This window comes from Rattus norvegicus, chromosome 1 (genome assembly GCF_036323735.1).
Source record: "Rattus norvegicus strain BN/NHsdMcwi chromosome 1, GRCr8, whole genome shotgun sequence".
In the NCBI taxonomy this organism is placed as follows: Eukaryota; Metazoa; Chordata; class Mammalia; order Rodentia; family Muridae; genus Rattus; species Rattus norvegicus.
In genome coordinates this window covers 208,195,478-208,220,060 of record NC_086019.1, presented here as the reverse complement: position 1 = coordinate 208,220,060, position 24,583 = coordinate 208,195,478, and the positions used below count along the sequence as shown (strand labels likewise).

Here is a 24,583-nt window from a genome sequence, read left to right as displayed (position 1 = left end):
TACACATCCCAGGACCACCTACCCAGGAATGGCACCACCGTGATGGGCTGACTCTCAATGACTAATTCAGAAAATGCGCTACAGACTTGCTCCTAGGCCATTCTGGTGATGGAATGTTTCCAACTGAGGTTCCTTTCCCTAAGTGACTAGTTTATACCAAGTTGACATAAAACTAGCCAGGGCATGATGTAAAAGTCCATCCATGATAGAAGCTTAGAGTTCTATCCTCCTGGAGCTCATGCAGAACATTGCCTGAAATCTGTCCACTCTTAGGGGTATGGGTGATAGCAGTCGTAGCTGTTACACCCTTTGTAGCGGGTGCCCCAGTGGAGGGGTCACGTGTCCTCAGAACAGTTCCTCCTGGCAGGCCTGAGCACTCTTAGTGGGTTTGGAGAACCTAAGGATGTATATGGTATTTCGCTTCTGGAAGCCATGTTTGTTCCAGTCTACAGGCTTATGCATGGCTGTCATGCAGAGGGCTCCTTCAGCTGCTACCCTCTCTGAGCATACAAGTAGCCATTTCATTAATTGTGATTAATCATTTATTTTGTGATGCTGGGCCTCCCTTATACTTGTTAGGTGAGTGCTTTGAGCTGTATCTCCCAGAGATCCAGTCTGCCTCTGCCTCTGCTGAGATTAAAGGTGTACATCAAAATGCCTGACCCAAGTTAGCCATTTTAAAGTACACCATCCCTGGTATTAACATCACTCATGGCACTGCAGGCCACCTCAGTATACATGTGAAACCTTTCCTAAAGGCTCTAGGAGGAAACCTGACCTGCTCCACTGTCACCCTACCTTCCTCCTGCCAGCCACTTCTCTGCATGCCCACCCTGAGGTCCTTCCTCCTCTGGATGTCTGACATGCAGGAAAGGGCTTTGACAAACACAGCTGTCTGGCCCTTGTTCCTTGGCAGCTTCTTTGCGCATGCCTGACATCCTGTGACCTCTTGGTTTTTCTATCCCATGCTCCCTTGCCTGCCTGTCTGATGTCACATCTCCCCTACTCACTTACCTGATATGTGTTCTTCAGCCTGCTTGCCTGCCTGCCTGATGTCATGGGTTGCCTGCCCTCTGACCTGACATCCTGTGCCCTCTGTCTTTGCAGCTGCTGACTACAGGTCCATTCTGAGCATTAGTGACGAGGCAGCCAGGGTGCAGGCCCTGGACCAACACCTCAGCACGCGTAGCTATATCCAGGGGTACTCCCTATCGCAGGCAGACGTGGACGTGTTCAGGCAGTTCTCTGCCCCTCCCGCTGACTCAAGGCTCTTCCACGTGGCTCGGTGGTTCAGGCACATAGAAGCGCTCCTGGGTGGCCCCCAAGGCAGAGGCGAGCCCTGCAGGCTCCAAGCAAGTGAGTAACAGCAGTGAACCTCTGCTCCAAGGTCAAGGGCATGAGGTACTACAGGGCAGTGGATATCCTGCTGGAGACTCACCTCCATATTTCAGCCAAGTATTCCCATGGGGAAGAAGCCATGCTTGTTGGATCTGTAGGGTGAAGTCATGGCTCAGACACCTTTGGGACCACTTCAGGGCTATACTAGATGCTGCTATAGGCCAGTCCTGGGGTTTAGCTAATGCTTTGCTGATAGTGGCTCTTGGTTCTTGTCTTTAGTCTCATAGGTTACATTTGTTTCTCTTTAGGTACAGTGTCACTAAATATTAGAGCTGTATTCATTGACATTGAGCTTTCAAAAAAACTCATAAGTCCTTCCTGTCTGTGCTTTGAGATGAAATCAGTCAATGCCTGTGGGTGCTGCTGGTATCCCTGGGCACAGTTGTTAGGATGGGGAGGCACTACTGGAAAGGCTGTAGCTTGGAACGAAAATGGTTTGTCATCTTGATCTGGCCATGTGGGAATGCTCCCTTCTGTGGGTGTTCTAAGGCCCTTGAGCCCCAGATTCCTGTTGCTGTAATACACTTCTCCTCATATGGCTGAGTGCTGACTTATGGAAGTCCTTGCTGGTGGCCTCCTTGGGGCTTTGCAGGCTTGGGTTGGGAACTTGGAGCATGTTGAAGGATCTGCTAGAGTCAGAAGATGTCTTGATTTTTCGGGATTATCCCAAGTAAAACCTTGCTCCAGCCTAGGTGGGAGGTATGGCTGCATAGAAGTCACCCCTGGACCTGTGCTGTTCCTGTGTCCAGCACTGTGTCCCAGGTGTCAACTCTGTTCCAGATGTAGCACCAGGTGTCTTCTCCAAAGGTCTCAGGGTGTCAGATTGAACACTGTGCCCCAACTCCAAGTTATGGCAGTAGGAAGGAGATCAGGAATGGACTCTGGTCTCAACAGCCACCCATCTAGACTTCGTTTATGGTCCTGGGAAGAACCAGACACACCAGTGCCTGTGCCAGTGGACACAGCAGAGCATTGCTTCTCAGGGGCCTGCCTCATGACCATGGAGGGAAGAGTCTCCCACTACAGTCAGCCACTGTCTACTGAGGCTTCTCTGAGGGATGCTGTTGAATGGAAGATGGACCAAGGACGGCACTAACAGGATTATCCTGCTCCCTCTAGCCCCACAACTGCCCACAGGGCCATCAGGACCATGTAATCTTGTGAAGAAAATGTATTAGGTCAGATCCCTTAAGCAAAAACATGCAAAAGCATGGCTGGGGGAGAAGGAGGCTGTGGCTGGGCTGCCCGTAATGGTTTACTGGCTTTTGGCAGGCCTAGGCTCCAGAGTCCAGTGTTTGCACCATGTCTCTGGATTGACAGTAGCTCTGTCTGGCTATGATGATTAGAATTCTGCCTGTCCTGAGTGCCTTCTAAAGCATGCTCTCCAAATGAGGACACTTTCTCACTTGAAGCTCGCAACATAGCCCACTGTTCTTACTGCTTGCTGCTCTGTATATGTCACTTCTTGTGTTCACCACCCTCGCCTCCTCAAGGCTGAAGCCTCAGCAGCAAAGTATCCTCTCACATGTGGAAAATGTTTATGTCCTTTTTAGCCTTCATAGCTCTCTTCCCGAGGAGCCAGCCCACTTCCCACCATCCTTCCCTCCGTTGCCCTCAGGGCTTTGAGCTTGCTGGAGAGTGCTTACCTGGATGTGGGCTCAAGCTACCTGATTACCTCACACTCTTGAGGCTGGCTGTTGCTTCCCAGCAGCTTCTCCATCTTTGGACCTCCAGTGTCTTGCATCCTATTTTCAAAGTGCAGCTGTCTGCGTTACAAAGCTGTCTGTTTGTAGCCAAGGACACTTTCAGTACCAGGACCCATGCTACCACTGGAGACCTGGAGTGGAGTGGGGCTGTTTTCATGTGCTTGTGTGGAGGGACTTTCAGAAGAAACCTAAACAGGCTGGTTACATCTGGGGAACTGTCCTGGCTGGTTCGGCGTGTCAACTTGACACAAGCTGAAGTTACCACAGAGAAAGGAGCCCCAGTTGAGGAAATGCCTCCATAAGACCCAGCTGTAAGGCATTTCTCAACTAGTGATCAAGGAGGGAGGACCCAGCCCACTGTGGAACAGGGACATGGAAGTGTAAGCTGAATAAACCCTTTTCTCCCCAACTTGCTTCTTGGTCATGATGTTTTGCGCAGGAATAGAAACTCTGACTAAGGCAGAAACTGTTGTGGGTCATTGGGTCATGGGTTCGGGAAGAGCCTAAGAACCTCACCTGTGTGTGCCCTCTTGATTCACAGAGCCTGGGCAAGGCAGGCTGTTGTGTATCTTGTTCTGTTGTGCCCTTTTTCAACCCAGAAAGTGCCCCTACCAGATGAGCTTAAAGCCTGTCACTGACTGTGGGGTGTGGCAGCCTTCAGTGTAGCAGCCTTTGGTAGTGTCTCTTCTTGTGAGAATCCAGCCACACCTCCATTTTTGGTGTCACCTTTGAGTCTTTTGAGGCAGGACAGTTTCAGAGTCCTCCATCACATTGAGATATTTTCTGGTCAGGTACTGGTGTGCTCAGAGTAAGCTGAGACTGAGCTTGGTGTCTGGTGAAGGTTTGGGGTTTTCTGCCATCCCATCCTGTGTCCGCCTGTGATCCTACACTTACCTGGAGGAAGGAGCTCCTGCTTGCTGCTGACCGATGTCATCTCGCTCATCTATCCCCACACAGTGATGGTCCTCTCCTTTATCCTGAGCCTGTTTATTACCAGTCTCTCTCCTCTATTCTTTCTAGTATGATCTGGGCAAGGATGGAGCTTGGAAATGGCCTGTACCCATAACATATTTCTCTGTGACTCTTAAAGCAGAATCAACAGGTAGACCTGCTCAGGTGTTGTGTCTTATAGGCAATTTTGCACAGGAGTCAGAGGTGGCCAGATGTAAGAGAAGTATCCATGGTGAGGGAAGGCCAGGACCAGGTCAGCTCAAGACCTTCCACCTGTGCTCAGCAGAGGTGAGGGGGGCTGATGGACTGGACACCAAGGTGCATTACAGGTGGCCCAGTGAAATCCATACATAGACCTGCATAGGGGAGCAGCATAGGGCCTAGCTCTCAGCAGGAGTAAGGAAGAAGGCAGGTATGTCCAACGGAGCATGGGCAGACTGTGGGTGATCACATGGTTTCCTGGTGGGCTTCAGTCAGCTTTTCTGGACTGAGATTGTGAGGCTTGAAGCATCACCCCGTGACATCTCAGAGTGCCCAGACATGCAGGTTAGGGACAACTTTTCAAGAAGCAGGTCTGTCTTCAGGGAAAAAACCTCAGGCCTCAGACACATTCTAAAGAGTGACTGTGTCGTGTAGTACCTAGAGAGCAGGCACCGCCTGAGAGAAAGAGGCCGGGTTGTGGGGCTGGCCAAACCAGTGTGAACCAACCAGGATCAGGGCAGGGGTGCAACAGACTTGTATCCAGAGGTTAGGGTCAGTCTAACTGTGAGGCCAAGCCAGATTTGATGCCAAGTCAGAGACAAGGAGGAGCTAGAGGCATTCTTACCTTGACTTTTGTTGCACCTGGTGACTTAGAGGTGGCCCGTGTGTCCCAAAGTGTCCACAGACTCTTACCTTGCTCAGGCAAAGGATCCTAAGAGCTGGAGCTAGCCAGGGCTACAGTGCTACTGCCATGTCATAGTCAGAGCCTGTGGAGATCCAGAGGCATGGATAACAGTGTGTGGTTAGAAGGGAGCATGACCAAGGGGTGGTGGTGGGTGTGGCATGGCCTTGAGTCTCTGGAAGTCTTGTGTGTTGGGATGCAGCAGCAGAGTATTAACTGAAAATCACAAACCACATGCCTCTAAGCCGAACACTGAGGAGGTTGAGGCCAGCCTGAAGTACATGGGACGTTCCAGAACAGCCAAGGGCTACAAAGTGAGAACCTTGTCTCAAAAGCACAAATGCCATTGTTCAACCCTGGTGTTGAGAGGTGACCCTCGTACTACAGGATGCTGCCATGTGACCTATCTGCTTTTCTGCCTCCAGGTAAAGGCCGGCGAGTGCAGCCTCAGTGGTCCCCTCCAGCAGGGACTGAGCCCTGCCGGCTCCGCCTATACAATAGCCTCACCCGGAACAAGGTAAGAAAGTTAGGGTGGCCTGTGCCCTTGCAGGGCACACCATAGTCTGTTAAGCACATAGCTCCCTCAGTTTAGGCTCAGAGTCCTTCTGTTATTGCTGTACTATGGACTCTGCATCTTCTGTTACTCCTCTGCCTTGGCCTCTGCAACCCAGACAGAACCGTGCTCTGAAACTAGGGCACAGATGCCTTGTACACGATGCTTTGGGGAAGTCTGCCTGCTGGCCTCCCAGCATTGGCCAGGCCTGAGTGTTCAAGGTCGCAACAGCCAAGCTGAGTGCTGGCAGCTTTCAGGCGAACTCATGGTTATCATACACTGTCCTAAGCCAAGCAGATTAGGCAAAGTGGCAAATCCAACAGGTGGAGCCCCAGCATGTGCCAGGAATCCGGTATGGCCTCTTGACCTGATAGGCTCCTCATGGTTTGTTATACTTAGCTCACACCCATAGTGCCACAGGCTTCAGAAAGCTCTCCAGTTGTGGGATGGTTATTATTTTTTTATGTTTCACTTCTAATTATGTGTATATACGTGTGTCTATGTGAAGATATATGCATGTGAATACAATGCCCACAGAGGCCAAAGGCTTCAGGTCCCTTAGAGCTGAAGTTACAGATGGCTGTGAACCTCCCAGCATGGGTGCTGGGAATTGAATTCAGGTCCATCAAAACAGTATGCACTCATCTCTCCAGCACCCTGACTGAGTATTTGATCACGCACTCAGCAAGCAGGAGACACGTCTGGGACAGGTCATGTATGCACAGCTTATGTACTCGCTGGCAGTAAGATCCCCAGAGAAGTCTGTGAGTGTTTGGATGCTTTGGCCCCTAAGCCAGGCTCCTCTGGGAAGGACAGACCTTGGCTATCTGCTCTCAGCCTTTTGTTCTTTTTCTGAAGGAGGTGGCACTGGTGCCAACCCCCTGAGGTGGTTGTCTAGAGCAGTTAGGATTCAGACTGGTATTTGTTAGCTGCAATTTTTGCTAAGCTGACATTTTCACAACTTTGTTTCCTTCTCCAGCCTGAGGAGGAGGACGAGGAGGAGGAGGGCTCCAGGGAGGGAGGGGGTGAGGATGCCTCACCAGGCTCTCACTACACAGCTTACTGAATCCTATGATATTATCAGTAAAACAAGAGACAGGAGGGTATTGCTGGCTGTGGCTCAGGCCTGTCATCCAAGTATTTGGGAGGTGGAGGTAGGAGGATTGTAAACTCAAAGCCAGATTCTGGCCCCCAAATAAATGGCCCTCAGCCATCAGTTAGCGTGCTGTTTGTGGCTCCTCTTGCTGTGCTGTGGAGTGTCTTGAGTTTCTGGTGATGGCATTCCTTGTTTTTTAACAAGGATGTATTTATACCTCAAGATGGGAAGAAGGTGACGTGGTACTGTTGCGGGCCGACTGTCTATGATGCGTCTCACATGGGACATGCCAGGTGGGTCTGATGCTGGGGATCTGTTTGCTGGAGGAGTAAAGGCAGCAGAAGGGGGAGTGCACAGAGCCTGTGCTTGCCATGCTGGAGTCTACCCAGACACCGTCTCCACCCCGGGACCCCTTCCCTGACCCACACAGACACACAGATCGGGTAAAAGCCATGGAGCCTGCCCCAACGAGCTGAATTTCCTTAGCCCGGGTGCATGGTCCAGAAGTGCTGAGGGCCACAGGTTTTCAGACTTTGGACTATTTTTGTATAAACAGGAAGTCTTTGGGATGGAACCCATGCTGAGACATAGCATCTACGTATTTCATGTACATCTTATACACATAGTCTAAAGGTCATTTTAATTCTTAACAGTTTTGTTCACGAGACATTATTTCATAGTGTAGAAGTTTGTCTTTGTGGCATCATGTGGGTGCTCAGAAAACTTGGGATTTGGGGGTGTTTTCAGTTTTAGGGTGCTCTGTTGATGTTCTTCTTGCAATATCAAACTCACAGGCACTGTGTGCCAACTGGGGGCCGTGCTTTCCTCTGCCAGGTCCTACATCTCTTTCGATATCCTGCGGAGGGTGCTGAGGGATTACTTCCAGTATGATGTCTTTTACTGCATGAACATCACAGACATTGATGATAAGGTAAAGGGAGCACCCGTGTCAACGTGCAGACTTGAATGGGTAATATGAGAGGAAGCGGGACTTTAGGATAAGAAAATACAACTGCCAACCATCTCTTAGCGGGCTGGACTGGATGGTTTGAGTGTGAGGCCATTCTGGACTGTGTAAGGAGTTTCGGGACTTGGCTACATAGATGGACAGATGGGCTGGAGGGGAGGCAGGCTCATGTCTGACCTAATAAACACCGAGTCCCCACTGTGAACTGATTCACAGTTTATACAGATGTAGAGTCATTTGTATAGGTGCCCAGATGGTGCAAGAAGTATGCAGATTTGGGGCATTGGCTAAGTTTTCATAACTCGGTTCTTTGGAAGCAGGTCCACTCTGTATCTTGCTAGCTGAGAAAGCGGGGGCCTTAGTGACCTGTCCTTAGACACCCAGATGTTCACAGTAGACCTCAGCCCCACTTTACAGGTACAGAGGGAAGGGTGGTAATGGTGTGCCACAGTGTTACAGTGGTTGGGACCTGTGGCTGTCCCCATGCCTCTTGACCCTCACTCAGAGTTGCAGTGTAAGAGCAGTTCTACACATGGGAGGCATAAGCTCTGATCATAACCAGTCTCCCACCTCTGCAGATCATCAGGAGGGCGCGGCAGAACTACCTGTTTGAGCAGTATCGGGAGCAGAAACCTTCGGCTGCCCAGCTTCTGAAGGATGTTGGTGATGCCATGAAGGTAGAGACCGTGGATACTACCGTTGCCTCCCCTAGTGCCTCTTAAGCCCTGTGTAGGCCCTTTCTAGGACGCAAGCCAGCTTCACTGGGGCCCCAAAGCCACAGCAGGTGTTGCCCCTGCCAGGCCTAAGAGACAGTCACCAGGGCAGAGTTCTGTAGGCTCTATAGTGTGGAGTAGGTGGTGCTCCTGTCGCTTAGGGAAAGTACTTGATCAATTTCTATCCCTCTTGTTGTCTGGTCCTTAGGTCCTCAGTGTTAGGCTCACGAGCAATCCAATGCTCAATTCTGACCACAAGGCAGACTCATGATCTGTAAGTCCTCGTCGTGTTCATGGTGCTGAGGATGTATGTTCTCCCCACTTCCACACCTTTGCCCTGAACGAGCCTCCTGTCAATGTGTAGTTCTTAGATGTGTCTTAGTTGTTTTCCTATTATTGTGATTAAACACTGACTGAGGCAACTTACTGTTTATTCTGGTCATGAGCCCATCATGGCAGGGAGGCATGATAGCAGGTGCAGAAAGCCCAGAGTTCACATCCTCAGACACAAGCACAGAGCAGAGGGAGCAGACTGGAAGTGGTAGGGCGTGGCTTTAAGATCCTAGAGCCTGCACCCTCTAAAGCTCCCCAGACAGCACTGCCACCTTGGGACCAAGTGTTTAAATACAAGAGCCTACAGGAGACAGATCTCTTTTAAACCATCATACTCATGGTTATGATCAGTCTGCTTCCTGTCACATACCACCCTTAGCAACTACAGTAACAATCTGGGACGCTTGTGGCATTGTCCCTGGGAAAGAAGAAATTAGGCCTGAAGTTAGGGTGTAGCTATCTTTGGTCTGACAGGACTGAGAACTCGGGAACAGGGGCACTTTTGACATGAAGGTGTCCTCCAGCTGTTGGGGTTTGCTGGGTGTGCACTGTTACACCTATTTTGCTTGGGGCAACTTACTCAGTAAGCTTAAGCGCCCTGCCTAGCCACGGATGAGGAAAGGCAGCAGATGTACCTGAACTGGGAGCTAAAGTCTGAACAGTGGGGAACACAGTATTCTCATGCCTTGAGTTAGCTTTTTAGGATGCAGGGTTCTGCCCATGCCTGACATGTTTGATGTGTTCTTATGGTTGTAGCCATTCTCAGTCAAGTTAAGTGAGACAACAGACCCTGACAAGAGGCAGATGCTGGAGAGGATCCAGAACTCTGTGAAGCTTGCCACAGAACCACTGGAACAGGCTGTGCATTCCAACCCCTCTGGAGAGGAAGTAGACAGCCGTGTACAGGTGAGCTCTCCCAGGTCCTGAACAGCCCGTTTGTATAAAATGTCATACTGTGCATAAGGATGATCCACATTCAAGGTGACCCGGGCCTGTGGCTCCATTCTTTGATGCTTACTTAGTCAGTGTTCCATCTCATCTGTGACCCTCAGGCTCCTCTGTGATTCTCCAGGCTTGGAAGCTCAGCACTACCCGGCCTGAACCTGGGCTTACCTGAGAACCCATATTGCAGCTCCCTTTCCCCGTGCTCCCTCCTACCATTTCTACTTGGAGTGCAGGGGAGTAGCCAGCTGTTTTCCTGATTCCACAATTATCCACTGGATCTTGCCCTCTGTTTCAGAACCAGCAATTGAAGGTGAAGTGAGCAGCAACTCATGGTTGGCAGTGCAGTTGGGGCTGTCCCTCCCTCTTGCCTAGTCTCCCACTCCTGAACAAAATCTCCTTGAGACAAAAGTGAGGGCACCATCCTGCTCTCTGTCCTTCCCCTTCCTGCTAGCACCCCCTGCTGGCCACTCTTTAACTCAAGGCAACCAGACACAAGGATCCTGGCAGAATGAAGGTGTACTTGGGAGATGTTTGGGCTTTAGTGTTACAAATTGTGGCCCACCTTCCCCTGACCTTGGGTCCCCACCTGAACTGACCATTCTACCTTTGCTGTCTTTTTCTATTCAGGTTTCTCTCTTCTGTGTTCCTATAGGACAGAGTCTAGTGTTTATGACAAGTCAATGAGTCTATGTGGATAACCTTGAGGGCCATGTTCTTTCCCTCAGTTGTGTTTTTGAGATGGGCCCACATGAGGTCATTGCCATTCCTCTGGGCTAAGATCCTTTCTAATGCTTCTGAAGTGACCCAACAATCTCACCATAAGGTTTCTCTCACCAGAACCCGTCCTAAAAATATCAGATATTCCAGAATTTGGGAGACTGAGGGAGGAAGATTGTAGCCAGTACCAAGTCATCCTGTGCTATATATGGAAGTGTGTGTGTGTGTGTGTGTGTGTGTGTGTGTGTGTGTGTGATATGTGTAACATAAAAGCCGCCATGTTAACCCTGTAAGCACACAAATCTCAGTACTGAGATCAGCCACACCTTCATCCACTGCACCCACATCCACCACTGGAGCTTGCCACCTTCTCAAACTGAAGCTACCAATGACGCACTGGTTGTCCCACCCTGTCCCTAGACCCTGGTACTATATGCTGCCTTCTGTGTGTCTGAGGGTTTAGGGACCTTGAGTGAGTGCAATTTTAGTTCTTTTGACTGACTTCTCAGCACCGTGTTTTCCAGGTTCATCCATGTTGTAACATAGGCCAGCATTTCTGTCTATTTAAGGCAAATGACCTTTCATTATGTGGTGGACCCTGGCTGTCCACTCCCACTCTGTGCCCATTTATGTTGTTCTACTGTTTGCTGTTGCAGTGCTGAGAACATGGTGTACAAATCTCTGTTCAAGCGCCTGCTTTTGGAAGCTCTTTGCTATGCCAGAAGTGGAATTGCAGGATCCTTCGTTGAGTCTGCATTCCCTTTACATTCGTGGCATGCTGTTAGCACAGCACACTGGTGCATTTTCACCAGCATTGGTCCTATACCTGTGTGGGAGACACTCCCTCCTGTGGCCTGTGTTTGCACTTCCCAGCTGCTAGTGCTCTATCCATGTGTGAGCTGTGGTGTGGCATCTGTGGTGCAAGTTTCTAGGGGTTTCTTTAGGCCATATTCTAACATGGGATTGCTGCCGAGTGTTAGACCATATATTTGGGTGACTCCTGGGAGTCCCCAACACCACCCATACATCCCCAGGTTCTCTGAAGGACCTGGGGTACTCGGTACAGAGTTGTGTTGTCGTCTGAGATTGGTCACAGTGACACAGGTAGGACACCCATGTTGAGAACAGGCAGATGCTGCAGAATTCCACACAGCTCTGAGTCGGCCTACACCCAGGACAGAGCACGTCTGCCTGGAAAGATCAGCCATGTAGGGAAGCTCACAGCAGCCTCAGCAGTCAGGGCTGTGGTTTCTCCACTCAGCACAGTCAACAGCGCAGACTCCAGGAAGCAAGGCGAGGGCTCCATGCCCATGGTCTGCCGTGTCAGAGCAGAGCCCATGGGGGCTGCTGCAGCAGGGAGAGACACCAGCTGCTCAGGAGAAGGAACATTTCAGCTCCATTGGTGATCAGCTTGGCCTTCTGTCTTCCCCGTTTGTAACCTTGACAGTTGGAACTCTCTTGACAAGCAGACCCATTCCAGGGCTGTTCCTTATGGAACAATAGATGCTCCTTCACTCAGGAAATTCCAAACAACTTAGAGGCTTTGTGTAAGGAACCAGGTCTCTGTAATTATTTCATAATACCACTGCTTCTCATAGAAATGCGTCATTTAAGTTTCCTCTGTACCTTCCTGTGGCCTGATATAGCTCCTGTCTTTAAGACTGGCTGATAATCTATATCCCATTGTCTAGATGGACCCATATGCTTATCTGAAGGGTATCTTGCTTCCAGGTCTGGCAGTTATGAATAAAGCTGCTACAGACAGCTGTGTGTGGGCTTTGTGTGGACATAAGTTTTCAGTTCTTTTGGGTAAATGACAGTGAATGTAATTGCCAGATCATATGGCAAACGAATGCTTATTCCTTACGGAACTGCCAACTGTCATCTAAAGTTTCTGTACTTCATTGGCCTTAAAAGGAGTCGTCCCTACTGCTGTGCCACCAGTAGAGTCCTGAAGACTCTGTCACCACCATAAGTGTGGGGCTTGTGGTAATTGGGTTGGGTTTATTATGTTGTTTGGTGTGTGTGTGTGTGTGTGTGTGTGTGTGTGTGTGTGTGTGTGTGCAGAGGTCGGAAGAGGGAGTCAAAGCCTTTGGATCTGCAGTTATAGGTGGTCATGTGTACTAGGATTTACACTACCATGGTTGAACAGCAAGTGCTCTTAACCTCTGAGCCAGCCCTAGCCCCTGTACTGGGTGTATATTATTTTATTTTGAGGCAGGGTCGGTCTTTTAGCCCAAGCTGGCCTGCAACTCATGTAGACCAGGTTGACCCTGAATTTGTAGAGATCCACCTGTCTCTGTTTCTGTGCCTGGCTTTGCTGTGTTGATTTGTATGTCGTTGATGGCGTGTGTTGTCAGGGACCTTTCATGACTGTTAGTTTGTATGTTGTTGATGGCGTGTGTTGTCAGGGACCTTTTCATGACTGTTTTGGAACTACTTTAAGGAACATTTTAAAAATGTTGATCTTCAGGTGTTCATTGCTACTTATAGCAGATACATATCTGTTCCTGTGATAAAACACCATGAACAAAGGCAACGTAAGGAAGAAGGAGTTTGAGGGGGTGGTTCCAGAAAGTCCATGATGATGGGGGAATGCATGGCAGCAGGCAGCCAGACCAGGAAGCTGAGAGAGCCAACGGGAAATGGGGTAAGGCTATAAACTGAACACCCCCGCCCCGAGCCCTGATGTACTTCTGCCTGCAGAGTTCTGCCACTGCCCCAAATAGCACCCCTATCGGTGACCAAGTCTCCAAATGCCCGTGCTTGTGGGGACATTCTCCTCCTAACCACCACACTGATTCTTTTTTTTTTTTTTTTCTTTTCTTTTTTTTGGAGCTGGGGACCGAACCCAGGGCCTTGTGCTTGCTAGGCAAGCGCTCTACCACTGAGCCAAATCCCCCAACCCTGATTCTTTTTTTAAAATTGTATTTTTATTCATTTGTCAGGGTAGAAGCACATACCACTACATGAACAAGGAGGTCAGAAGACAACTTGTAGGAGTTGCTTCTCTCTTTCCACCATGTGGGTCCCCGTGATTGAACTTAGGTTGTCAATCTTGGTCTCGTCGCTTTGCTTTTCTTCCCCTCCCCCCTCCTCCCCTCCCCTCCCATCTCTCTCAAGGTTGGTTGTTTTATTTGTTGGTGTTTTGTGTTACTGTGACAAATTCCTGAGGCAGCCAACTTACAAGAAGTGTCCTACTGGGTTAACTTCGGAGGTTTGGGCCTTTGTTGGCCCTGATGCTTTGGGCCTGGACTGAGACTGCAGAGTGTGGCAGGACAGGAGGATGGAGGATGCTACTCATTTTGTGGCTGTTGGAAAGCAAAGATGGGAAGGGCCCATCATAGTGACCTGACTTACTTCTGCTAGACCCTACTTCCTCTCTTCCTCTCTTCACAGTGTCAACGCTGAGAGGCAACACTGGGGCCTCTCTGATAGACACTGACATCTCTGTCTACACTGTGGCCCTCACAGTGGTCCTCAGTTTCCCTGCTTATCTAGAACAAGCTGATTGGAGCTGCCCAGGGTTGGCCATTCCCTCCTCCAGGTATTCTTTGCTCTGGCAAAGCTCTGACAGGTTCCTCATTGGTTAAATAGCTTTCCTGAAGTCTGTGTCATAGGTCATAGAGTGTGACTATACCAGAACATTTGAGTCTTGGCAAACTAAAAATTATAGGGATATATTCTTTATAGTTCCTGAGGCTGGACTCTCCATCATCCTCTGTCAGGGCAGACTGGAAAGAGAAGCATGTAGGAAGTTCACCTCTGACTCTTACACAGGGCACACTAATCCATTCATTGAAGGGTAGTGACCTGAACACCGATTAGCCTGGCTTCCTCACAGTATCAGGGTTGAGTCTGCAGCCTCTGGGGAACATGAAGCTCAGGGCAATTGGGTAGGCAGACCTTCTGTACTTCAGAAAGGCCCCTTCTCCTCCTGTCCCACAGGTATCCATGATGAGAACCTGGTAAAGCATGGTGACTAACTCTCTGGGAGTTGACCCTGGGGAGTCCGTCCAGGCTCTTTTGTTATCGGTCACATTGCTGGCTTTGCTGCCCACACTGGCTCCATTAGCTGTCAGCTCATACATCCTCTCCTGAGCTCTGCTGTCCTACTGCAGTTAGGACCTCACATTCCCTTAGAGCTAAGAAGAGTCTGTGCTTTTGTTTCTGCCCACACCTGCTCTGTGAGTGGCACAGCATTTTCTACATTCCCTGTGTGTCCTCACTGCTGACATTAGAACTAAAATCCAGTCTTTTTCTCTTAAGAATTTATACATTTGGAAGCCATCTGATTAGGGATTTCAAGTTTAAGGTTAGTTTTTTTCTGAGGTATTTCATTTCCTGTCATGTTGAAGGCAACTTAGTCCCTAGAAGTACTCAAACCCACTGGCCCCTGCACTGGATGGCCAACATGGACTTAAGGGCCAGCCTACCTCTATCCCTCACTCAGTGGCCTGTTTCTGGGGCAGGTATTGAAATCCAGCCTGCTGCTTCCTGTTTGCTGAGTGATCTTGGCCGGGCTACCTTAAAATCAGTGTAGGCCAGGCTAGCCTTTCTTCACACTCCTTAGTGTCCCCAGTGCTGGTATTGCAGGTGTGAGCCCAGGGTCTTCGTTTCTTTTGCCCTCTGTAGTTACTGCCTTGTGGGCTCCTAAACCATGCTAAGTGGGTGTTGTCACTCAGCAGCACATCAGAGTGGTCACTTCTGAAATAGCGTTTCATGTTGTAACTAAGTGGCCTAAAGTACATGCTCCCCCTCCTTCCCAAGTAACCCCTCACAGCTCCCAACCGCAAGCTGTAGTCTCGATTTTAAAGCTTCTGTTATGAGTCTCAGCCCTCTGCCCTTTCACCCCAGTCTCTTCTCACTGAGGTCAGACTCACTTTCATGACTTCTATTTTCTGCCCAGCATTTCCTGAACATCCATTGGTCCTGTCACTTGTAGCTGTTAAATACAAATTTCTGGGCTGGAGTAACAGCTCAGTAGTTAAGAGCCAGTGGTTCAAACGACCTATAAGTCTAGCTTCTGGGGTTCTGCAATCCTCTTTTAGCCCCTGTTATACTAACATTCATGTGGCAGGCACATATGGATACACATGAATAAAAATCCTTTTTAAAAAAGTGCAGAATTGGGGTTGGGGATTTAGCTCAGTGGTAGAGTGCTTGCCTAGCAAGCGGAGGGCCCTGGGTTCGGTCCTCAGCTCCGGGGGAAAAGTGCAGAATTATGGTACCCCCTGCTAGTGGGTGCTGGCTGGGCTTTGTAGCCTACCTTTCTAGAGCTCCCAAGAACAGTCACAGTATAGGCTTCAGGTTATACTATGGCTTTAGTGCTGTGACCTTCGAATGGACTAGATTTTGATGGTACCCACTTTCCTACGGATGGGGTGCCCATGGAGCCAGCTGTCCCTTGGACAAGACAGTTCCTATTAGTCACACCAGATGGGTGTGTGACTAGGCTCTGAGTCTTCTCTCTGGTAGCTTTGAGAAGCACTGCTGAGAGTTCTTAGTGGGAAGTCCAGCTGTTGGCTGCTTAGAACAAGGTCCGTTCTAGTTTGGTCTCAGGAGTGGTTTGCAGGATGTGCTGCTTGGGTACACTTTTCTCCAAGCCTCTGGGCTGCCCTGCTGACTGCCAGCTCCCAATGTTGGCAATAGCTAAGTGCAGGATGCTGTCCTGTAAATGTCGTCTGTTTCTTCTGCCTAGCTCCTTCTAAAGGCTCTCTTGTGGCCTCCTGCTGTCTCATAAGACGACCAGGTATGCATGTGCTGCCAGCCTGCTGACTGTCACCTGAGTTCTTGGCTGTCCTAGAACTCATTGCTCACAGTATAGACCAGGCTGGCCGTAGCCTCACAGAAGTCTTCCAGCCTCTACCTTTGCTTTTGAGGCGCTAGGATTAAAGGCATGCTACCACACCTGGCTCCTTATTTATAGCCCAGACTGGCCTCGGGTCGTAGCAGTCCTCCTGCCTCAGCCTTGCAAGTGCTTTGAGTAAAGGCATAAGCAACTACACCCAGCTTCCTTTTACCTTTTCTCTTTCCCCTACCCCTTCATTCGGGGAAGAATGTGAGCCCCCTGAAGAGAACATTGACAGCAGTACCAGCCTGTGAGCTTCCCTGAATCCTTTCCTGCCAGTGTGCTGGGCCTGGTGACCTCCCTGGTGCTCTTGCTGTGCCAGGTTATCTGCATGTTGTCCTCTGCCCCTTGCTCTTGGCTTTGTGCTCCTGTGATGGCTTACAGACTGCCTGTGTGGCCTCACAGCCCTGCACTGCTGAAGGTAACATGCTCAAAACATTCATCCTGGGGCGGTGAGGACAGGCGTTTTCTCACCCAGCAAGAGTACGGTTGGAACGTGTTTTACAGCACCAGTGGGAGTGGCAGCTCGTGGATGCTGCTCTGCAAGGCTGGTTGTGACCTCAGGGCACTGATTGGCTCCTGGCATCTTGCTGGTTTTGCTTGCATGAGACCCAGCCTGTGTATGGGTCTCCTTTCTCGTAGGTGTTGCTGGAGGAAGCAAAGGACTTGCTCTCTGACTGGCTGGATTCTACAGGTGGCAGTGAGGTGACTGACAACTCTATTTTCTCCAAACTGCCCAAGTTCTGGGAAGAAGAGTTCCACAAAGACATGGAAGCCCTGAATGTGAGTGTTTTGTGTTACCTGATCCTTGCTTTCTCAGGCCAAGCTCTGTGTTCCACTTTCTTATTCTGGTAAAGCCACAAAGCCTGTGGTCCACAGTTATCTTCGTTTTGCAAGCTCAGTGAGTGGTTGAGTAAACCTTGACCTTGAATGAGGGGTGAGAGATGCTTCTCCTTGTTTTTGTGTTTTCATGTGTATTGTTCCCACTCCGGGCACTTAGGAGTTCCTTGAAAGGGAGTCAGAGGGGTTGGGGATTTGGCTCAGTGGTAGAGCGCTTGCCTAGCGAGCGCAAGGCCCTGGGTTTGGTCCCTAGCTCCGAAAAAAAAAAAAAAGAAAAGAAAAGGAGTCAGAAACCCAGGGTGGAAGCCAGCATTCAGGAGGCAGGGGCAGGAGGATCATGGAAGTTCATGGCCAGTCTGAACTGGATAGTGTGATACTGCCTCAGAAATCAATAGCCTTTAACCCCAGGTCTGGGAGGGCAGAGGCAATGTAGATCTCTGAGTACCGTCTCCAAAAAAAGAAAGAAGCAAGGAAAAGGAAAGGAAGGGAAAGAAGAAAAAACGATACATAAATAGGGAGTAGCTGGGATGGCGGACTCCTCAAAGACAATAAGTCTGTCATGGTCTTCAGGACTGTCCAGAGGCCATGCTCGGGTGCCAGCCCCCTCCTCTGCAGGCCCCAGGCAAGGAAGCACCAGGTCTCTCGGCTACCTTGTATCTCTTCCTGCTGAAACAGTTCTCTGGCCCTTACCTTTTATTTTAAACTGGTTTCTATGGAATGTCCCTAAAGGCCTTAAACTTGTGATCCTTCGGCCATAGTCTCCCAAGTAGCAGGGCTGACACACTTTGTGGGCAGTTCCAAAGTCATGTGCTTTTCAAGGAGCATGCTTAGCAGAGGCTGAGGTTTTCACACTCATCAGGAGAAAGTGCTGAGACTCTGTCCTTACAGGTTCTCCCTCCTGATGTCCTGACCCGTGTCAGTGAATATGTGCCGGAAATTGTGAACTTCGTCCAGAAGATTGTGGACAACGGTTATGGGTGAGCGTGAGACACCTCTCCTTTCGGGCCACACCACACAGCTCCGGGGGGAGGGAGTCTGGGTGTGGGGGCCACACCTTCTCACCACCCAGCTCAACCCTGACCTAAGCCCTCTTCCGTCTAACTCCCCTGCAAGAACTTGCATTACATTATGGATGAAGTCCTTGCTTTATACATACATAGATAGTATGCTATTGTCACAAGATTTAACTGGGAAAATGCCACTTTGCTAATTGAATCAGGAAACAGGCTGGAGTGGCAGAACTGGTTACAAACTAGCACCCAGCAGCCATTCTTTTGTAGCTCTGTTACAGTCTTCATGACTGCCCAGAGGCCTGTGCTCAGCTGTCCTCAGCCTCTTCTTCCTGCTAATAGGGAAGAACCAAGTTTTTCTGTCTACTATGTGTTTGTTTTTCCACTAAACCAACCAGTGGGAGGGGAGCCAAGGAGGGAGGAGGTGCTATCTGAGCAGTAAGAATTCTTCTGAGTGGCCCAGTGGCCTCCCCTAGGTGTTATCAGGAAGACCTGGCCCAATGTCTGTTTGGAAGCTTGACAGTGATGACCATAGGTCATTGGGGCCATGATAGTAAGCTTGGACACTGCAGGGCCCCTTGAGTCATTGGTACCATTCAGACACTTTAAGAGTGTGTGTCCTATTGCCTGGCTATAATTTTTAATATACCCAGCTCACGGCTACTGCTTTAGCATGTGTGACAACTGCAAACTTTCCCACGTCCCTCAAGTTAGCCTCTTCAGAGGAGTCTTAACAGGGAGTTATGAATGGTGCCCTGGTGTGCACCTGCCGACTGCACCACTGGACCCGATCTCAAGTCTGTGCTCTGCGTGCTGGCTGCTCAGGCTAGCGAAGAGAGGGCTCTATGCACAGAGTCTGCTGCCACTGTCTCTGAAGTGACAGTGCCACTTTACCCAACATGACAAATGGAGACACTGGTCTAACCAAGTGGCAAGCTGGGTCAGAGAGGGCATTCCTTGGTGCTGACATACAGTAGCACCACATGGAGAGCCGCAACAGGATCGCACAGTAGATGCAGACAGAGGAGAAGCTGTGTCACACGGGGTTATGCCATTGCTGTGCCATTGAGTGGAGATGTAATCGAGTGTCTACATACACCAAGCAGATCCGTGTGGGGTACACTGCCCCAGGCATCTCAGCCCATGAAACTGTGGCTTCTGACCAGCTGCAGAGAGCAGAGGATTGGTGGCCTCAGGCCTTGGCACTTCCTAGCCCTTCGTGCTTTCTCTCCAGTGCTTTGGTGTGCGGTGAGACCTCTTCTCCTCTTGTTTGCAGCTATGCTTCAAATGGGTCTGTCTACTTCGACACAGCCAAGTTCGCTGCTAGTGAAAAGCACTCCTATGGCAAGCTGGTGCCTGAGGCTGTTGGGGATCAGAAAGCACTTCAGGAAGGGGAAGGTAAGAGTCCACAGAGCACATGTAGAAGTAAAGCTAAGCTGCTCTTCCTTGCTCGTGGCCCTCCTACACCAGGTCTCTACCCCATGTACACTGCACAGGCACATGGAGAGCAGGCTGCTTCCCCAAAGGAATGTCAGGATTTTTCTTCTCAAGACAGCATTGCTTAAGAAACAGAAGTCAGGGGTTGGGGATTTAGCTCAGTGGTAGAGCGCTTGCCTAGCAAACGCAAGGCCCTGGGTTCGGTCCCCAGCTCCGAAAAATAGAAAAAAGAAAAAAAAAAAAAAAGAAACAGAAGTCAGTACTGCACGGTCCTGACACAGAACTCCTGGGACTTCAGCTGTTATAGCAGGCACTTGTCAGAGAGGCCCTGAGCGACCCTAATCTGTTGTGATGAAGCACCTCGCACAGAGGCCCCAGAACCCGTGGCAGAGCGTGTTGCTTAGATGTCTGTGCAGTGGTGTGTGTTGGTGATCTGGTTCTCAGTATTTTAGACACAGGGGTCAGGGTTTTCCTGGATCAGGAGGAACCACATGAAAACACTTTTCAGAAGTGCTTATCTTATAGTAAAGCTAAGGAGAGGCTCACAGAATCCAGGGTTGGGAAAGTACAGTGTCCTTAAGATGAGGAATTACTTTCTTGCCAAATATATCTCCAGATGACTCCCTTATTTCTGGAAGTCAGTCTAGCCATTAAAATGTAGGCTTTATAAAAATACCAGCTTTGGGGCTCTATTCTAAAGAAATATCAGAAATGAAAAACTCAACAAGGGCTGGAGAGATGGCTCAGTGGTTAAGAGCACCCGACTGCTCTTCCAGAGGTCATGAGTTCAATTCCCAGCAACCACATGGTGGCTCACAACCATCTGTAAAGAGATCCGATGCCCTCTTCTGGTGTATCTGAAGACAGCTACAGTGTACTCATATATATAATAAATAATAAATCTTTAAAAAAAAAAAAAAAGAAAAACTCAACAAAATAACATGGGAACCTTGGCAAGAGAGAAACTAATTCAATTGAGCACTGGTATTGGGCCCAGTATTAGGTGAAGTGTGTGGTATTAAAGAGGAGACTTCACAGTGATAAAGCTGAGGGTTCCAAGGCCACATGCTGACACATGCCTAGAGCCAGACTCCTAGAGCCAGAGCCGGCCTTGCATACTTTGCAGAATCAGAAATGTTAGGTAGGCAATGGCTAACAGTGAATAAAAGTTTTGAATATGCCAGATGTGGTTAAGGAATCAAATAGCACCTTTCCCCTTTGACATTTTGTTTTTAATGTGTATAGTGTTTGCTTGTGTGTATGTCTGCACCATGTGTGTGCCGGGAGCTGGAGAACAGAAAGTAGGAGTTTCAGATGGTTTAAGCTACCATGTAGGTGCTGGGAATTGAACCCAGGTCATCTCATAGAGCAGCCAGTGACCCATCTCTCTAGCTTCTGGGATCTTTCCCTTTAAGCCCCCAGATCGCAGGCCAGGTGCAGAAGGAGTTCTGAGCTACTCCCAAAGGGTCCTTTCATTGTCTGACCAAGGCCATGGTCAGGCTTTCACACTACAGCGATGGGAGACTGGCAAGCTACCTGAGGTTTCTACCCCTGAGTCCTTCAGAGGAAAGGAGGCCACAGAGGCACAAGAGGCACAGAGGCGGCTGTAATGCTGACCGCCAGGTACATGTAGCTGGGAATAAGCAGAGAGGAAAGAAATGATCTGGCAGCCAGGCAGAAAACTGGCAAAGAAAACAATACATGGAGAGTGCAGAGGAGTGAGGGTAAAGGCAGGTGAGTGAACAACTTTACGCCCTGGGAACTGGCTCTCCACACACACACAAATAACATGGAAACCTGGCTGCTAGCCTAGATTGGCTGAAAGAGGGTAGCTGAAAGAACATGTTGTATAGCTCAAGAGCTGTGGTTCTGGATGCTTTTTGCTGGCAGAGGAATAGCAGAAAGGAACAGGAGCCAGGCTGAGGTCTGTCCTGGGTGCTGCATGTATCTGCATTTCTCCTGAGGAGATTATTTTCACTCCGCAGATGAGCACATCAGACGTAACAATGATCATCTCTGGGCAAGGAGGGGATAGCAGGAGTCCTGCTCAAGCATTCTGCATCCAGTGCATATCCCATATCTGGAGCTTATGTTTCAGGATGCCTTAGCAGTGCCTCCCTCCCACCACAACTGGGGAACATCAAGCCTGGGCACTTAGTTCCTCAAAGATGGAGCTGACTTAGATTCTGAGTTAGCTTTCTAGAATAGCAACTGTTCTTTCTGTTCCAGGCTCCCCATGGGGCTCCATGGATGCAAGGATTGGGTAGACTCTAGTACAGGGCCTGAGCCTGAGGTAGAAGATAGTCACCTGATACTAGATGACCCTTCCCGTTGCCTTTAACCATTCACAGGTGATCTGAGCATCTCTGCTGACCGCCTTAGTGAGAAACGCTCTCCCAATGACTTCGCCTTGTGGAAGGCCTCCAAGCCAGGAGAGCCATCCTGGCCTTGCCCCTGGGGAAAGGTGAGTGAGCTACTGGTGGGAGAAGGGGCAGTGAGAAGAGATAGTGTCATGGGCTGCTAGCATAAGTTCCCCAGTACTCCAATGGGCAGCTCTGTTGGTGGAGTGGGTATCAGGAAAGGATGGGCAGTGCTGCTGGGACCAGAATCTGGTTCTGGAGCAGTGAAGAGCTGCAGGGCCCATAGATGCTGGGACCTCTGGGTGAGCAGCTTTTCTTCTCAGGTCTGGGTTTCCTGATCTATTAGTGGGGTGCAGTCAGACTGGGTGCCTTAGAGGCTTCTGCTCTGGGTTTCTAGGCATGTAAGTTGATGTTCTTGGTGCTGGAGTCCAGATGAGTATGTGACATGCTTGACTTGGATATATGTGGCTATTTGTCACTTATTGGATGCTTAGGAGTCCAGAAATAATTCCCAGACTCTAGCTCAGCCACAGCCCAGACTGAACCGTTTACACAAATTTTCCCTTAGCTTCTTCCTGTGAAGATTTTGAGCTGATGCTGCAGTGAGAGGTTCGGAGGCATAAAGGTCATTTGCTTCAGTAATAAAGGCCTCGGCAGGCTTGGAATGGTCAGCAGGGTCCTTTATGTGTCTCTAGGGTCGTCCAGGATGGCACATAGAGTGCTCCGCTATGGCAGGCTCGCTCCTGGGAGCCTCAATGGACATTCATGGTGGAGGCTTTGACCTCCGCTTCCCCCACCATGACAATGAGCTGGCACAGTCAGAGGTAGGTAAAGACCGGTTGTCCTGCTAGAAAGGGAGCATAATGTCCTTCTTCCTGCTTTACTGGAGAGACATCAGCAGTACCCTCAGGAAGAGCCTCCTGATGAACTTGACTTCCATTTTGGGAGCTGAGGAAGGGTTAAACCCTGGTCATTTGTCTGAATCCCAATAACAGCCTGACCTTTGTTAACAGGCAGGCTTAGGTCCAAGTGAGTTGTGCCCTGCTGGCACATCCCTCCAATCCTCAGGGTCTCCACTTAAGAGAGGAGTGTCTAGCACCGCCTGACAGGTGAGGTCTCAGGCCTTCCCCGTCTCTGTACTCAGGCCTACTTTGAGAATGACTGCTGGGTCAGGTACTTCTTGCACACGGGCCACTTGACAATAGCAGGCTGCAAGATGTCCAAGTCACTGAAAAACTTCATCACCATCAAAGATGCCTTGAAGAAGCACTCAGGTGAGCATGGTTGCTGCAGAAACCCTCGGCATGGGTATCAGCAGCTGCTCGGGAATAATGGCAGCCATGTGTCTGCTCCCCAGCACGGCAGCTGCGGCTGGCTTTCCTCATGCACTCCTGGAAAGACACACTGGACTATTCCAGCAACACTATGGAGTCTGCACTTCAGTATGAAAAGTTCATGAATGTAAGTGCCCAGTTCTTGCCAGAGGAGGGGCAGCAGTGTAGGTGGTATGAGTCTTCTGACATAAGCCACGGCACAGTGATGGCCAATTGATGCCCCTTCTTGAAACGGATGGCTGCAAAATGAAGGCCATGTTCACATGCGTGCCATTCATTCTGACTCAGGCTTCCTGCCCGGGGAGTGTGTCACGTTTCTGTGCCAAGGGTAAAGTGTGTTTTTGGAACTATGCGTTGTGCTGACAGATCTCCCCTCAAGTAATATCATGTTAGTAGGACATCAAGCTTTCTAGGTAGAAGCTTGTTCAAATGGCATTAACCTGACTTCCATAACTTCAGGAATTTTTCTTAAACGTGAAAGACATCCTCCGAGCCCCTGTGGACATCACTGGCCAGTTTGAAAAGTGGGAAGCCGAAGAAGTGGAGCTCAATAAGAAGTAAGGTGGAGCCTTTTCCTTGCGGGGAGGGGGGAGAGAGAGAGCATGTGCGCATGTGTGTCTGTGTCTGTGTGCGCTCATGTGCGCGCGTTTTCTGGGCTGGCTGAGTGAGAGGCCAGGCCCTATAACGTCAGAAGTACAATACTTGCTAATGGCAGCGGCTCTGGTTTTGGGCTCCAGAGAACTCAGATGGAGCTTCAGGCCTGACTGTTGCTTCTGTTCCTCTTCCTTGCTCAGCTTCTATGACAAGAAGACCGCAGTTCATGAAGCCCTGTGTGATAACATTGACACCCGTACTGTCATGGAGGAGATGCGGGCTTTGGTCAGTCAGTGCAACCTCTACATGGCAGCCAGGAAGGCCGCAAGGAGGAGGCCCAACAGGGCTCTGCTGGAAAACATTGCCATGTACCTCACCCACATGCTGAAGGTGAGCCTGGCAGCAGGTCCATGATGGGACCTTAGCTTCTGACTGGTACTTGGAAGCTGCTGCATGCTGACCAGGATGGTCACCCTGGTCGGAGGCCTCCCTGAAATGTGCTCAGAGCCTTAGAGCCTCCTGTGGTCACAGCTCTTTGTTACTGCTCTTCTCCCGTCTTGGAGTTTGAGAGCAAAAGCCAGTGAGTGACAACCCTTGGCTCTGAGCTCCGAGCACACCTCGTGCAGCACAGTTCTGGCTCCAGGCCACCATGCTCTGCAGCAGCTCTTCCCTCCAAGGCCAGTGGGACTTTCCCTGCCTCACCCACCAAGCCTCCAGGGGTTTCTAGCTGGAAGAGGGTTGGAGCCACAGCTCAGAGCCAGGGTGCACCGTGGATGGATGCTGCAGGCACTCTGGGATAGGGTAAAAGGGCTTAATGTTGCTCTTTTCCTGCCTCTCCTCTGTCGTGGAGACCACCCACATGGTCTGACCTACCTATCCCCAGAGAAGACAGACA

At 50.0% G+C, this 24,583-nt stretch overlaps 1 protein-coding gene across 3 annotated transcripts in view; it reads left to right on the top strand.

Annotated features, from left to right (window-relative positions):
• Cars1 (cysteinyl-tRNA synthetase 1) overlaps positions 1–24,583 on the top strand; it is a 42,334-nt gene that overhangs the window by 5,365 nt on the left and 12,386 nt on the right. The window contains exons 2-16 of one of the 3 annotated variants that reach the window (XM_006230713.5): positions 1,108–1,356; positions 5,364–5,455; positions 6,792–6,880; positions 7,422–7,518; positions 8,133–8,231; positions 9,357–9,506; positions 16,756–16,896; positions 17,842–17,930; positions 19,240–19,361; positions 21,752–21,864; positions 22,456–22,584; positions 22,905–23,034; positions 23,118–23,221; positions 23,554–23,651; positions 23,889–24,078. In XM_006230713.5, the coding sequence (XP_006230775.1) occupies positions 1,108–1,356; positions 5,364–5,455; positions 6,792–6,880; positions 7,422–7,518; positions 8,133–8,231; positions 9,357–9,506; positions 16,756–16,896; positions 17,842–17,930; positions 19,240–19,361; positions 21,752–21,864; positions 22,456–22,584; positions 22,905–23,034; positions 23,118–23,221; positions 23,554–23,651; positions 23,889–24,078 (1,892 nt within the window). Of the gene's footprint in view, positions 1–1,107; positions 1,357–5,363; positions 5,456–6,791; positions 6,881–7,421; positions 7,519–8,132; positions 8,232–9,356; positions 9,507–16,755; positions 16,897–17,841; positions 17,931–19,239; positions 19,362–21,751; positions 21,865–22,455; positions 22,585–22,904; positions 23,035–23,117; positions 23,222–23,553; positions 23,652–23,888; positions 24,079–24,583 lie in introns of those variants that run through there. The other 2 variants (NM_001106319.1, XM_039108113.2) reach the window with 2 other exon arrangements.